Source organism: Schistocerca nitens, chromosome 10 (assembly GCF_023898315.1).
Source record: "Schistocerca nitens isolate TAMUIC-IGC-003100 chromosome 10, iqSchNite1.1, whole genome shotgun sequence".
NCBI classification, from domain to species: Eukaryota; Metazoa; Arthropoda; class Insecta; order Orthoptera; family Acrididae; genus Schistocerca; species Schistocerca nitens.
In genome coordinates, this window is record NC_064623.1 from 6,840,177 (window position 1) to 6,857,087 (window position 16,911).

A 16,911-nucleotide genomic window follows, 5' to 3' on the forward strand; every position below is an offset into this window, starting at 1 on the left:
GTGTCAGCTCTGGAGTTCCTGATTATTAGTTTTCTTGCATTATCTACCTTTTAATTTGAAGAAATATGATCCAATATTTCACAACCATGACAACAACCTCACTACTGTTTGCCATATTTCTTTTTGGTTTAGAACAAACATGCCTGATGTTTATCACTGCAGTGCTGATTGATAGCTGTCTGATTATCCAGATTCAGTAATAAAGATATCTGTTAGCTGAATGATAAGTAGCAGTGTTAATTGTAAACAGGTCTCTTTTCTTAACTGACTTGCATAACTGCCATTATTTGACAAGTGTGAGTGTGATCTTGTACATATTAAGATAAGGATAGCAGATAAAGAGGCCAGTTTGGTATGAATGATGAAGTGGCAGCTTTCCTGTTAATTTCACTGTATTACATGTAATATGTGTAAGCACCTACTGCGTAGTGGTGCAGTGCTAATTTATTATTGATACTGTGTACCAATGTGAAAAATTGCTTGGGGTTGTGACGAAGCAAGCTGTGATCTCTTTACTTCCTATCTTGTTATGCCCTCTACCTCCTTAAATTCATTTTTTTCATTTTTGACTGATTACCAGTGCCATTAACATACATGAGTATAATCTGCATTTCCATAAAAGAGAAAGGTTGGCCCTCAGTCTTAAAGAATAGAGCACCAGATCTAATTTTGTGCTTAGTTTTGTGTATGTAATTAATTTCCTAATTTATTTTGACCATTCCTAGTTATATTTTTTGTTATAGGGTGAAATCAGTAATTGTTTTGTGAGTTAAATACTATTGTTTACTTACAAACAAATATAAATTCTGCAGTAATTATAAACATTTGGAAGGAGATCTACTATGATTCTTAAGAAGATCTACTAGGATTCTTAAAGTATTTATTTGGCTCTGTTTGAAAACATATTAGCAAAGCCAGCCCTTAATTAATTCCAAAATACGATGGCTATCCACAAAGTACATTACGTTTTGGAATTAAAAATAAATAAAGCGTTGGAAATTTTTTTTATTATATACAGTTGAAAGCCACACTTAAATACTACTTTTCTACATAGTTGCCATTTAAATTAAGGCACTTATCGTAGCGCTGGACGAGCTTGGAAATTCCTTTGTTGTACAATTCGGCCACCTGCGCCTTCAACCATGTGGTTACCTCTTCTTGAAGCTGTGCGTCATCATCAAAACGCTGCATAGCCAACCACTTCTTCATTGCTGGGAATAAGTGGAAGTCGCTCGGTGCCAGGTCGGGACTGTACGGCGGATGAGGAAACAACTCCCACTTAAAAGATTCGAGAACTTCACGAGTGGCATTTGCCATGTGGGCCTGGGCGTTGAATGAGCAAGATCTTTGAGCCCAACTTTCCCCTGCACTTGTTTTGTATTCCTCTTCTGAGGTTGTGCAGAGTTTGGCAATACCTTTGAGAGTTTATTGTAGTGCCTCTTTCCAGGAAATACACAAAAATCGCACCTTTTCTGTCCCAAAAGACAGTCGCCATCACCTTCCTTGCCGACATTGTCTGCATGCATTTCTTGGGTTTTTTGGGGGGAATTTGTGTGCCCCCACTGCATTGACTGCAATTTTGTCTTGCAGTTCACATGCTTAACCCACGTTTCGTCACCAGTAACGATGTGATCGAGTAATGAGTCGCCATCTTTCTCGTAAGTGTCCAAAAACATCAACACTGCAGCCATTCGCTGATTTTTGTGAATCTGTCAAGATTTTTGGTATCCATCTTGCACAAAACTTGTGGTAACCAAGCTTTTCGGTATTGATTTCACGCAACAAACTTCATGAAATTTGTGGAAAACTCATAGAGAGTTCCGTTATTGTGAAATTATGGTTTTCACGGACCGCGGCATCGACTTTTTCGACAAGTTTGGCAGTCACTATGCTGGCTCTTCCACTTCGCTCTTCATCGTGAATGTTAGTTCGGCCATTTTTAAATTTTAAGACCCATTGATGCACTCCACCTTCAGTGATTATGTTGTCCCCATACACTTCACAAAGCTGCCAATAGATTTCCATCGGTGTACAGTTTTTTGCAGTCAGAAACCTTATTACAGCACGCACTTCACACTTCGTGGCATTTTCAGTTAACGCTGACATTTCAAACTGTCACAGTAACTCAACGGAGTACAGCACGAACCTCTCACTAACACGGCAGGATGTCGACTGAGCAGCGGAATGCCATGACACCAAGATGGCCGCGCTAGCCCCGCCCCTAACGGACACAAACAAAAATGTAATATACACTCCTGGAAATGGAAAAAAGAACACATTGACACCAGTGTGTCAGACCCACCATACTTGCTCCAGACACTGCGAGAGGGCTGTACAAGCAATGATCACACGCACGGCACAGCGGACACACCAGGAACCGCGGTGTTGGCCGTCGAATGGCGCTAGCTGCGCAGCATTTGTGCACCGCCGCCGTCAGTATCAGCCAGTTTGCCGTGGCATACGGAGCTCCATCGCAGTCTTTAACACTGGTAGCATGCCGCGACAGCGTGGACGTGAACCGTATGTGCAGTTGACGGACTTTGAGCGAGGGCGTATAGTGGGCATGCGGGAGGCCGGGTGGACGTACCGCCGAATTGCTCAACACGTGGGGCGTGAGGTCTCCACAGTACATCGATGTTGTCGCCAGTGGTCGGCGGAAGGTGCACGTGCCCGTCGACCTGGGACCGGACCGCAGCGACACACGGATGCACGCCAAGACCATAGGATCCTACGCAGTGCCGTAGGGGACCGCACCGCCACTTCCCAGCAAATTAGGGACACTGTTGCTCCTGGGGTATCGGCGAGGACCATTTGCAACCGTCTCCATGAAGCTGGGCTACGGTCCCGCACACCGTTAGGCCGTCTTCCACTCACGCCCCAACATCGTGCAGCCCGCCTCCAGTGGTGTCGCGACAGGCGTGAATGGAGGGACGAATGGAGACGTGTCGCCTTCAGCGATGAGAGTCGCTTCTGCCTTGGTGCCAATGATGGTCGTATGCGTGTTTGGCGCCGTGCAGGTGAGCGCCACAATCAGGACTGCATACGACCGAGGCACACAGGGCCAACACCCGGCATCATGGTGTGGGGAGCGATCTCCTACACTGGCCGTACACCACTGGTGATCGACGAGGGGACACTGAATAGTGCACGGTACATCCAAACCGTCATCGAACCCATCGTTCTACCATTCCTAGACCGGCAAGGGAACGTGCTGTTCCAACAGGACAATGCACGTCCGCATGTATCCCGTGCCACCCAACGTGCTCTAGAAGGTGTAAGTCAACTACCCTGGCCAGCAAGATCTCCGGATCTGTCCCCCACTGAGCATGTTTGGGACTGGATGAAGCGTTGTCTCACGCGGTCTGCACATCCAGCACGAACGCTGATCCAACTGAGGCGCCAGGTGGAAATGGCATGGCAAGCCGTTCCACAGGACTACATCCAGCATCTCTACGATCGTCTCCATGGGAGAATAGCAGCCTGCATTGCTGCGAAAGGTGGATATACACTGTACTAGTGCCAACATTGTGCATGCTCTGTTGCCTGTGTCTATGTGCCTGTGGTTCTGTCAGTGTGATCATGTGATGTATCTGACCCCAGGAATGTGTCAATAAAGTTTCCCCTTCCTGGGACAATGAATTCACGGTGTTCTTATTTCAATTTCCAGGAGTGTACTTTGTGGATAGCCCTCGTAATTACCGGGTTTGTCAAAAGTATTGTTTGTATAACTATATCTGTTAATTTCATTATTTAAACAAATAATTTGGCCTAACTCTTGTAGTAGAAGAAACTGTTAAAAAGAAGGAATTTTTCTATGTATTCAGTTAATTGGATGAGTTATGTTTTAATTGTAATTTCTGTAAATTAAACATTGAATAATGTGTAGTTTCAATTTCTATTATAGTGAAGATATATGAAGGTCTGATTTTTGCTCCCACAATAGCCAGTCCATGGCCAATTTTCAGATGGGGAATCTGTATCAGTTAGAGTAACAATAATTCAATGCAATTAGTGCAACATAAATAGGTCATGTGATAAAACAATGACACTGTGTGTTTAATTTATTTGAGAAATTGTGAAGTGTATGGTTAGGTATTTACTGCTTACAGATATTCAACAGTAAACTATTGTAGCAGTATGCTGATATTTGCCAGCAAGCTATTAATAAGGATTATCAGAAGTTACCAATAGTGAACTGGCAATATAACTGTGTAATATTGGGAGGGGGGGGGGGGGGCCTTATGAACAGTGAAAGTAAAGAACTGTGAAACGCAGCTATGCATCTGTCGACTACATCATTTACAGTAGTCAGTGTTGAACTTCCACCCCTAATTCTTCAGACAGAATAGCGGTGCAGTATGTCGGCACCGAGGACTATCAACGAAGAAATAAAGCAGGGTCCAGTTGGATAACAATTTAAAATGGACTCTTCACATGAATGAATTAAATCACAAAGCTCAGTGCAGCCCGTCTTGCCTGTAGAGACATTTCTTATTCTGTTGATCAAAAGGCAAAAGTGTTGTATATTTTCACTACCTGTTCATTTGTATCGTATATTCTATAGCAGTGCACATAAAGTAAACACAGTGTTTGTGTAACAGAAGCGATCAGTATGAAAATTGTGTAAAGTAGATAACTGCAGATATTGTAGAATCCTTTTTGAGAATCTTTGAATTGTTATGCTCAATTTCCAGTACATATACTCCTTAATGGGTTTTGTTTCTGATAATAAAAATCAGTTCCAACTGAACCGCGATATACACAAACACAATCGAGACACGAGGGAAATTTTCTAGTAGACTTTGCCTCCTTGTGCAGGGTTCAGAATGGGTTTGTGTTCTCTGTTGGTAAGATACTCAGTAAGCTCCCATCTAACATAAAGCTCAAAATTGGGAATCCATACCAACTCAGAGTGCAATTAATAACATATCTCATTTGCAACTATTTCTACAAATTATCTGAATATCTAGATTCATCTCCATCAATACTTCACAAGCCACTGACAGTGTGTGGTGGAGGGTACTTCTGGTAGCACTATCTGATCTCCCTCGCTCGTTCCACTCACAAATGGTGAGTGAGGAAAAATGATTGTAGGTAAGCCTCTGTATTAGCTCTAATTCCTCAAATTTTCTTGTCATGGTCATTTTTTTGAGGTGTAGGTGAGAGGGAGTAATCATGGAAAATACTTTCCAGAAATGTCAGTAATAAACCTCTCTGTGATACACAACACCTGTCTCTTAATATCCACCACTTGAGATTGTCGAGCATTTCTGTAATGCTCTTTCATCAGCTGAGCAATCCTGTGATGAAATGTATCACTCGTTACTGGATCTTCTGTATCTGTCTTTATCATCAATCCCATAGGGTATGGGCTCCAGATCGATAATAGCTATACTCGAGAATTGGTGGATGAATTACATTTCCTTAAGATTCTTTATCTGAATCTTAGTCTGCATTTACTTTTCATACTAGTTGTTTTATGTGATCATTCCACTTAAGGCCACTCCAGATAGGTACTACTAGATATTTTACATTAGTTACTGTTCCCTACAATTTGTCATCAGTAGTGTAATTGTCAGAAGTGGGATTGAAAGCAACATAGCAATTTGCAAAAGCTTTACGACAAGCAGTAACGTACTATAATTATGACTGGAAAGAAAGAAAAAAGTGATTATGAAGTAAATATTAAACTACTGATAAAAGAGAAGCAGCAACTTGTAATAAAACTGAGGTAGCAGTATTTGTTTTTCCAAAGCAGTAGCTTTCTTACTTATTTCTCCAGTTAAATCTTGATACATAATCACGAACTGAATTAAATAAAAAAATTATAGTTTATTGTTAAAGCAAAAAAATGTAGAGTGGGTGTCTACAATTTGCTAGGCTTTGGTTAATGTATACCTTAACTTGATCAACACCCCTGAAGGTCCTCCTCTTGTTCAAATCTACAGAATGCAATAAATCAGTGAAATGAAATGCCAGTATGGTGCAGTTGGGCAGGAGACCCCACCTGGGGCTGTTTGGCCACCTGTTGCAAGTGTTTCTGTTTGACAGTACATCAATAACTTGCACACTGATGAGAATGAATAAATCAATCAATCAATTGACAGGTGTAATTTCTAGTACATGTTTCTCTTTCGTTAGTATAAATAAGGACTTGACCACATTCTTGAAATACACTGTTCAGCTACATGTCAAAAGCATGAATAATCACCTTTTGCAGTTCAGTCTGCTGTGAGACATGTAGGAAGACTGTCTGTGAGGTTCTGGGAGGTCCAAATGGGGCTGTGGAGCTGTGCCAATGCTAGTGCCATGAAAAGCTATGGTAGGTTTCTTGGCTGGAGTCCGCAGCTCAAACAGTCCATTTGAGGTGGTCCCACAGATTCTTGACTGGGCTTAAATCCAGAAAGTTAGGTATCCAGGGGAGAATAGTAAACTGATCCTGGTATTCTTCAAACAACACGGGTCTACTGTGAGCTGTATGACAGGTTGCATTGTCCTGCTGGTAGATGTGTGCTGAGGAAAAAGAAACTGAATGTAGGGGTGGACGCGGTTCCCAAATGTAGATGCATACTTGTGTTCATCTGTTGTGCCTTCCAGTTGAGATCACCCAGGATATGCCACAAATCTTCCTCACACGATAATGCTCCCTCCTCCGGCCTGACGCTTTCTGATGATTGTTGCAAGGTGTTTCTTTCAGACGTTTTTTGGCGTACATGCTGACGGCTATGTGTCTGGTGGAGCATAAAATGTGATTCATCTGAAAATGTCAATTGTCGCCACTGAGTGGATGTCGAGCTGTGGTATTGGTGTGTAAATTCCAGCCTTTGTTGCCAACGAACAGCAGTCAGCACGGTTCTGTGAGCCGGGTGCCTGCTGCTGCAGTGGCCCGTATGCAGCAACATTCACTGATCACTTGCTGATGATCTGGGCAGTCAGTTGCTCAACAGTTGCATGTCTGTTCACCTGTACACATCTCCGCAGCTGTTGTTCCCAGTTGCACCGTGCTGGATTTGGAAAATACCTGTTTGCCATGTGCGGTATACTTTAACCATGGTGGCACACGAACAGTTTAAAAACTTAGCAGTTTAGGATATGCTTCACCCTTGGCCCAAAACCCAATGATCACGCCCTTTTGGACATCAGATAAATTGCTCCATTTCTCTTCATATACTCTCCATTGCTAGTGCTGCCATGTGCCATCTGCAAGTGTTTATTGAACGTTGACATCGAACACAGGTGCTGGTCACATTAATATGACTGGACGTGTACCCACGAATGTAATCTACATCTGCAGCTACATCTACATCTATACCCTGCAAACCACTGTGAGGTGCATGGCAGAGGGTACATCCCACTGTAACTGTTATTAGTGTTTCTTCCCATTCCATTCACATATGGAGCAGGGGAAGAATGATTGACCGAACACCTCTTCATGTGCAGTAAGTACTCTAACCTTATCCTAGTGATCCCTAAGTGAGCAATACGTAGGGAATTGTAATATATTTCCAGAATCTTTATTTAAAGCCTGTTCTTGAAACTTTGTTAATAGAATTTCTTGGAATAGTTTATCTTCAGGACAGTTCCAGTTCAGTTCCTTCAGTATCTCTGTGACACTCTCCAACACATCAAGCCAATCTGTGACAATTCATACTGTCCTTCTCTGTATATGTACGGTATCCCCTGTTAGTCCTATTTGATATGGGTCCCACAGTTGAGCGATATTCTAGAACTGGTAATGTATCAAAGCTCCGTATATATTATATTTAACATTTGTGTGTGTGTGTGTGTGTGTGTGTGTGTGTGAGAGAGAGAGAGAGAGAGAGAGAGAGAGAGAGAGAGAGAGACCCTCTGATCCAAGCAAGGAATAGAAACCACTTTGAATACCTGTTTCACGCACTTACTCTTATCATCAGATGCATCTTAGGTTTGAAATTTGACTACAAACATGTGATTTTCTAACCACTGCCTTTGTATCTCATTAGGATACTCGTTTGCAAAACATTCATACAATTTGGGGCTTACGAGTCAGTTCATGGTGAAGATACTATCAAATAGGGAAAAATCCTGGAGTTCACAGTGCAGGTGGAGAAAAGAAAACAGAACTATTACTAGCTGTACAACAAATAAGAATTTATCTTTTACATGCTGTCAGAACTAACGAAATATAATAGGTGCCAGATAAAAATAAAAGATTCGTAGATCAGTGAAAACATTATAGTCCACCATATTCACTGTAAATTTTGTAATCTGTGTTTTAATTAATAATGTCAAAGAGTATGAAAGTATTTAATCTGTCTTCAGTTTAGGCTCTGCCAGTAAATGGCTGGTCTGTTAAGCAATGAGGATATAGCTCATGTGTTTAAATGATTCTCGTGTCATTTGGAAACAAAGTTTTCACGAAAGAAATGACTTTGAAGGAATTAATATTGGATCTGGCAGCTGTAGAAAACTAAAATAAAACAGTAATGTGTGGGGAATTCAGACACCATCAATGCCAGGATGCTCATCAAAGGGTGGTGTGTGCAGCTGGATGTGTCGTGTGTTATCAGCTCTCCGGCACTCGTGGAACCGGAAGAGATCGATAGCAATAAAATAGTTTTGTTCAGTAAGATGCTCATACAGAGATGAATGGCACTCGCTCAGTTGTGTGCAAAACCCCTCGGGTAACAGCTGCTAGCTCCAGCCGAGTGTACGGCACAGTGCTCGGCTGTAGCTGCAGCAGCACGAGGACACTGGATGGGAGAGTTGCCTCAGCGAAGCAGCGGCAGGCAGTGGTTGCATAGCCACTCTGGTGGCCAATCACGTGCATGCCGTGCTTGTGTGCAGTTCCCAAACCTGGGACCCCTCAGAGATGCCCACAGATGAATGAAATTGCCTGGAGGTTGTCCCTTCCCGGTGGCACCAGCTCAAGACGCAGGATCGTCAGGGCCGGTAGTGGCTCTTAGACCGACAGCTAGTGGCTAAACGTGAATGTAGAAGAAGCTGACTTGGCCACACGGAACTGATAGCTGACACGGAGTACATCTCAGTTTCAGCAGTAGTTGAAGATGAGGTACTGCTAGTTTGGAACCGTGGGTATTTGTAGTGGCACTCCACTGCTTTGCTGTGACAGGAACCGTAAATGACTGAGCCAATGCAGCACTGGGGCACACCGTGAGGAAATTCAGCTCAACACTACGGCAGACCGTAGCCTTTCACCGTGCCACTTCAGCAATATTCCATTTCCTTCAGTGGGATTTTGTAGGCGGCTAGCTTTCGTGCCTCACCAGGCTTATTAAATTTTAATGTAAAGGTGACACCACAACAAATTTTTTTAAAAAGTACTTTAGAACTGGTAAAAAAATCCTGATATACCATCTGCAATTACAGAATGTTATTCTGTAAGAAATTCATTACAAAAAATTCACTGGGGCAATTTTCCTGTAGCTCTCTGTTGCATGTAATATTTATGTTGATAATTTTTAGATTATGTGTGTCTGTGTCTAGCTGAATGAAGCCAGTGTGAATGACAATGTCAGCGGCATGATAAAATTATTTTTTATTCAGTTGCATGTCGATGTACATAACCTGAAAATAATCATTAACATACTTCTTTAAAAGTAAATTGTTACACACAAATTATCACACTACCGTTGATGTTACAGGCACTGGGAGATGATGTAGAGAAGGCGATAGATGCAGCACTGGAGATTGGGTACAGACACATAGATACAGCCCAGAGGTATAACAATGAAGCCCAAATTGGGAGGGCATTGAAGAAATGGCTTGATTCTGGAAAAATCAAGAGAGAAGATCTTTTTATTGTCACAAAGGTAAGACGTTCTCAAATTGCTCATCTTATATTATCGGGTAACATAGTGTGAACTTCCAAAAAGGAGCATATTAAACTAGAAGTGAGTGAAGAAAATATATGCAGAGACTGTGGAAGAAATAAAAAGTCTCTTAAAAGTGCTGCAGATATATATGTGGGATGTTTTGTTCTGCCTTATTTTACAGCTTAAGAAACTGTAATGTAGCTGATATTAAGCTGTATGGTAGTAATCAGACATCAACATCAGATTACCAGAAGAAAAGAGGATTTCCACTGTGAGTTAAAGAACTTGACACTTATTCAGAAAGGGGTAAAGTACGCTGGAACGAAAATTTTCAATTCCCTACCCAACAGCATCAAAAGTATAAGGAGTAGTACATCAGTATTTAAACGTAGCTTGAAAAATTATTTACTTGAGACCTCACTTTATTCACTAGAGGAATTCTTTCAGAGAAATAAGTAAAACCCAGATTGGAAAGATGTTTTTAAATTTTTTGACACTGTTTACTGTTAAACTAATGTAATAATGCCCTAATGTAAAAATTCCTGTTTTTCTCATTTCCATTTTTGGGTCACTTTTAAACCCAAAGTGGGAAGTTTTGATTACTGTTCAAGGTTAAAATAGATGCAATAATGCCCTAAATATGAAACTGCTATCTTCACATTTATGTTGACTAGTTTTTAAGCTAATAAGTATGACTTTTGTGCACTGTTATTAATACTATAACAATGTCTTTATTCTATGTATTTTATTATGTACATTGACACGTTCCACATCTGAGTGAGTTGCTCACATGTACAGATCTATGGAACAAGTATATAAATAAATAAATAAATAAAATATCATCACTCAAGAAGTTTTCACTGTAGATGAATAATGTAAGCCTTATGATTACAGCATTAAAAGGTAAAAAAAAATATAATGTAAGGACTGCCTGCCAATAAGATATGACAGCTAAGTTCAAGCATATCAAAGAACATGACACTGCACAGAAACCTGAAAACACTAGTCTGTCAAGAGCAACAGCTTTTAGTAAAGCTAATGTCACATAATTTGTTGACTGTTATGACCATGCTATATATTCAGATGATTTCACCACAGTGTGAATAAACAACATGGACATTGTAGCTGGTTCATTGTGTGCTGAAATAAACTGCTCAAAGATGAACACAGCAAAAACAAACAGTTATCCAGATTTTTGAGCTGTGGTCCTAGGCTTACATCAGAAAAAGCAATGAACTGAAAACAAGCATAAGTTACGGAGACCTGAAGATGAGGACGTCTGGCATTTCTGAACACAGCAGCAGAAACTGAAACTGCAAGAATGAAAAAAGTGAAACTATCAATATTAACTGAACTTAAAATAACTTAATTGAACTGGAAACTTTTAAAACATTAGAAAAAACTGATAGATTGGAGGAAAGAAAATGGAATATTAGAAAAAATTTTAAATGCAAGGCTTTATGAAAATTTATATTGGATAAATCTTCCGATAGTGAACATGGTGAAGCTCTTTTACAAGATAACTCTCATTATGAAAATGTGGACTTGAAATTATGCCAATTTAAGGATGGCAAACAAATTCTTTCTTATTTGTGGAGTTTATAGAAAAGAGCAACAAAATACGATGAGGGCCTTTTTTTCTTTTCAACCTCCGATAGGCTATAAATAAAAGACAAGTTCATAGAAAACAATTATTTTATTACCAAACGTTTTGTACACTTATGGTTACTTTTCAACATAGTCACTGAAAAGACTGAGACATTTATCATACCTGTGGACAAGCTTTGCAATATCCTCTTCAAAAAATGTTGCCGCCAATGATTTCAAATGAGCATTGATGTTGTTTTGAAAGTGCTGCCCTCCTATCCACGTCTTCAGTTCAGGGAAAAGGTTAAAGTCATTGGGTGCCAGGTCAGGACTGTACGGTGCATGACTGAAAATGTCCCATTGAAATTGTTCAAGGACCCGTTGGGTTGTGCTAGCAGTGTGTGGACGAGCGTTGTCATGGATCAACACAATTCCTGAAGTCAGCATTCCTCTTCGTTTGTTTTGCATGGCTCTCCACAAACATCATAAAGTTTCACAATAAGCATCTGCCTTGATAGTGGTTCCAGTCTGCATAAACTCTACGAGCAACACACCTTTTTGGTCCCAAAATGTGGTAGCCAAATCCTTTATTTTGTTGAATGTTAGTTTGAATTTTTTTGGTTTGTTTGGTGAATTTGGGTGCGTCCATTGTTGTGATTGCCATTTTGTTTCCGGTGTGTTGTATTGGATCCAAGTTTCATCTCCAGTAACTATTGATTTCAAAAGTTCTCTCCTTCATCGTGATAAAGGCCAACGAAATTCAAAGCTGACGCCATTCGGTGACTTTTGTGGGCATCCGTCATCATTTTTGGAACCCAGCGAGTAACAATAGAGTGTACGATGGATCTTGAAACTTCTGAAATTTCCATAGACAAAACAGCTATTGTGAACATACAAGTTTCTCTAACCATTCTGTCAACTTGTTCAACAAGGTCGGCTGTAATGACAGACTTGTGTCCTTGGACCTCTTCATTGTGCACGTCATTGCAGCCGTCTTTAAGCTTTCAGCACCATTCACACACAACACTGTCAGTCATGAAGTTATCATCGTACACTCGGCTCCTTGTCCGATGAATTTTTGTTGCACTATTCCCTCCTGCTTGCAGAAACCAAATTACACTTTGTGATTCACACTTGGCGTGAGCAACAATGACGGCAGCCATGTTTACATGGCTGTAGTGCAATGCAGACTGATGGCTTGAGGTCAGCAATGGCAGTAGCCTACAGTGCATGTCCACTTTCTGCCGCTTGTGTAGCTTCTATACTAAGCAATCGGAGGTTGAAAAAAGAAAACGGTCCTCGTATAAGCAGTGGAACTGTGTACAAGTAATTTTTCTGCTTTGTATCCATAGGATATTATAGGTCTTTTACACCAATAAAATGTTGTTTAGTTGGTTTAAAAATAAAAAGAGCCGTAGTTGTTTAGGTGTTGAAAGGTGACCCACTCTTCGTTGAAATGTGCGTCATCTGCACTAAACACATTGTAACTGAAATGTAAACTTTGGCCTTTTGCTTATTACTTGGAAATACAGAGGCACATTTTCAAGAAGTGTGCAGGAAAATATAAGAAACGTACACTTTGTCAGTGTTGAGACTGTGGCTGAAGAACATTTGTACAAAAGTACACTACAAAGTGTCAGAGTGCATGCTCACAATCACAAAATTCAGTTGCATCTGGAAATGCCAAATCTAAAAGCATAACTAAAACAATAATTGGTACAAGAGAAGACAAGGAGTGATATGTGGTGAAAAGAAAGGCTTTGTTTTATCAGAGCAGAGTTAGAAGTGGGACAACTCCAGAAGATGTCATTAGTTTCTGGCAAAAGATCTTTCCTAAGCATAACAACTTCACTGCTGAGAAGCCTGAAACTAAGGGGCTTAATAATAGTTTCAAAGCAATGTTGACTCTTAGCTAAGAGATAAAGTAATGGATAGCATTATATGGCCCAAAAATATTATGAAAAATCATTTTTTATTCCATAGAAGACCAACCTCCTTGTAAAATAGGCTCCCTTGTGACAGACAGGTACCAAGAGCAATTAACGGGAGAACATTCCCAAGTGGCAGTGAACGATCTTGATGAAACTTGGGTGTGTAGAGGGGGTAAAATAGTGCAGTACATATTTTTTGGTGTTTCTTTTCAGAGCATGTATATCATTTGTTTATCTTGTGTAGTAACTATCAATCCCTCTCTCCTTAAAAAAGATAAAGCCACAATCACATCACACAGCTACATGTAGAGAAATTCTTCTGTAAAATAGGAGTTGCCAAGCAGGTATAATTTCAGTTTGTGTTTGAAGTTAATTTTATTACCCATTAAATTCTTTCAACACAGATTTTTATGGCTTGAATACACCTCATTGCTCTTGGTGTCACACTGATGATACAGTGAGGGCTAGTGTACAGTAATTCATTTCACCTTCTAATATTATGTTTGTGAATGTTACACTTGTTTACAGACTGATTGCTTGCTGACAGCAGACTTCATACAGCAGTAAATGTACTGTGTGACTGTTGTCAGTGTACCAAACTATTTAAAGAGCTTCTGGAATGAACACCACATATTATCCTTATTACACATGCCTCTCTGTGTTGTACATTAAGATATTTGTGAGGGATTTGCTGTTTTCTCTTAAACAACAAATGTGTAAGACTTTTCTACCACTTTCGCACTTTGTTTAACAACCTATCCTAGATGAGGGTTTTCTCACTGTGGATCTACAGAATAAAAAGTACATCTAATCTAAATGTTGCATGTTGCTCTCATAGCCACAGGAAAGGGCAGCCAGACACCTCCTTTAGTGTGGTGTCATGCAATGGACTGCTCAGTTGCTTTCATGAAGAGCAGGTTTCTTCATAAAAAATATAAAAGGAAAATATGTACTAAAGAACTGGTGACAAGTATTCCCAGCTGCTTGAACAATTTGGAATGGGAAGTCCTGGGACTTACTTTTCAACTTATTCTGATCTCTCTTATCTGTGCAGTGAAGATTTTTGTGAGCATCTGATGGGAAAATAATTTCAAATGGTATACATACAAGCAAAATAAGTTGTCTTCATGAGCCTGCCTACTTTGTCAACCATTGAAACTAGCTTTGTTTTCCAGTATTACTTAAAAAAGAATTTTCCTCTGTTTCAGCTGCCATTGACAGGAAATCGTGCAGAATGTGTGGAGAAGCACCTCAAGCAGTCACTACATGACCTGCAGCTAGACTATGTCGATTTGTACCTCGTACATAACCCGGTCGGTTTCTATGACGTGGATCCAAAGGATAATGGGAAAAAAATGGTGCCAGATATGAACACAGACCATGTCAGCCTGTGGAAGGTTTGTATATAAGGTGTCCAACTTTTTCGTAGATAATCTGTAGAAAGATGATTTACAGGAAGATTTGATTTATTTTGATTACAATGATGTGGTTTTAAAATACTCACTCATATAATTGCAAAACTATGGATGTTGAACAGTCTTATGGGTGGAAATTTAGCTCCTGAAATAGACATCACACATTGCTTGAGAGTTGCTTAAAATATCTGTAGGTTAAAAGAGAATCGTACTTAAACAGTCCTGTACTGTGATGTTTCATACTGCTTAGGGTTCTTAGGAATCCTAAAGAATAACAGACATGGTGTCCTGTTTTTGTGGCTACTGCAGCTGCTCATGATTTGCACACTCCCTGTCGTATAGTAATGTAACAGCGTTAGGTTTAGTCTTGCAGAGTCTGCAATACACACTTTTAGTACACTTCTCAATACATTATGTGGAGTATTATGTTACCATATAACTTCCATTGTGTCACAGAGATGCTAAAAGCACTGAAGTGGCAGATAATTGAAGATAGATGCAAACTATCCAGTGAAAGCCTAGTTAGAGTGTTTCTAGAACCAATTTTAAGTGAGCAATCTAGCAGTATATTAATAACCCCTACATATCGCACCCATAGTGATAATGAAGACAACATTACACTAGTGACAGCACACACAGAGTTGTTTAAGCAGTTGTTGTTGTTGCACTCCATATGTGAATGGAAGAGATGAAACAGTGAAGGTAGCACAGGATCAAATAGATAAAAAGATAAGGACAGGTAGGAATCCATGGACAATCCAAGAGATGTTGAATTTAACTGATGAAAGAAGAAAATTCAAAAATGCAGCAAATGGTGCAGGTGAAAGGCAATAGAAATGTCTAATAAATGAGGCTGACAGGAAGTGCAAAATGCCTAAACAGGAATGGTCAGAGGACAAATGTAAGGATTTAGAAGCAAATTTCACTAGGGGAAAAATAGAGACTGCCTACAGGAAAATTAAAGAGGCATTATGGAAAAAGAGAAGCAGTTGTATGAATATCAAGAGCTCAGATGGTAAACCAGTCTAAAGAAAGAAGGGAAAGTTGAATGGTGGAAGGAGTGTGTGGAGGATCTATACAAAGGATATGAACTTGAAAGCAATATTATAGAAAGGGAAGTGGACGTAGATGAAGACGAGATGGATGATTTGATACTGTGAGAAGAATTTGACAGAGCACTGAAAGATGTAAGTCAAAATAAGCCCCAGGAATAGGGGATGTTCTGTCTGAATTACTGATAGCCTTGGGAGAGGAAGCTATCTGGTGCACAAGATGTATGAGACTGGCAAAATATCCTCAGACTTCAAGAAGAAAGCAGTTTCTGACAGATGTGAAAATTACCAAACAATCAGTTTAATAAGTCACAGTTGCAAAATACTAGCACTAATTCTTTACAGCCGAATGGAAAAACTGGTAGAAGCAGTTCCCGGGGAAGATCAGCTTGAATTTTGGAGAAATGTAGGAACACACAAAGCAATACTGATCCTACAACTTACCTTGTAAGATAGCTTAAGTGAAGGCAAACCTACATTTATAGCATTTGTGGACTTAGAGAGAAAGCTTTTGACAATGTTGAGTGGAATAATCTCTTAGAAATTCTGAAGGTAGCAGTGGTCAAATAGAGGGACAGAAAGGCTACTTACAATTTGTACAAAAACCAGGTGGCAATTATAGGAGTTGAGGGGCATGAAAGGGAAGCAGTGGTCATGCAGGGAATGAGACAGGGTTCTCGCCTATCTCTGATGTTATTAAATATGTTCATTGAACAAGCAGCACAGGAAACAAAAAAACAATTGGGGTAGGAAGTAAAGTCCAGGGAGAAGAAATAAAAACTTCGAGGTTTGCCAATGCATTGTAATTCTGTCTGAGATAGCAAAGGACTTGGAAAAGTAGTTGAGTGAAATGCACAGTGTCTTGAAAGGAGGATAAGATGAACATCAACAGAAGCATGAAAAGGATGATGGAATATCACTGAATTAAATGCTAAGGGAATTAAATTAGAAAATGAGACTTGCAGAGGAGTAGATGAGTTTTGCTGTTTTGGCAGCAAAGAAAAGAGATTTAAGTGTTATGAGGTCTTTTCTGAAGATGTTTGTCTGGAGCGTAGCCATGTATGGAAGTGAAACTTGGATGATACACACTTTAGATAATAAGAGACTAGAA

The 16,911-nt window shown here is 40.0% G+C and overlaps 1 protein-coding gene across 1 annotated transcript in view; it reads left to right on the top strand.

Moving 5' to 3' along the window:
• LOC126210192 (1,5-anhydro-D-fructose reductase-like) overlaps positions 1 to 16,911 on the top strand; it is a 68,451-nt gene that overhangs the window by 15,519 nt on the left and 36,021 nt on the right. Inside the window, exons 2-3 of the mRNA XM_049939369.1 lie at positions 9,645 to 9,812; positions 14,542 to 14,730. Of these exons, the coding sequence (XP_049795326.1) occupies positions 9,645 to 9,812; positions 14,542 to 14,730 (357 nt within the window). The remainder of the gene's footprint in view (positions 1 to 9,644; positions 9,813 to 14,541; positions 14,731 to 16,911) is intronic.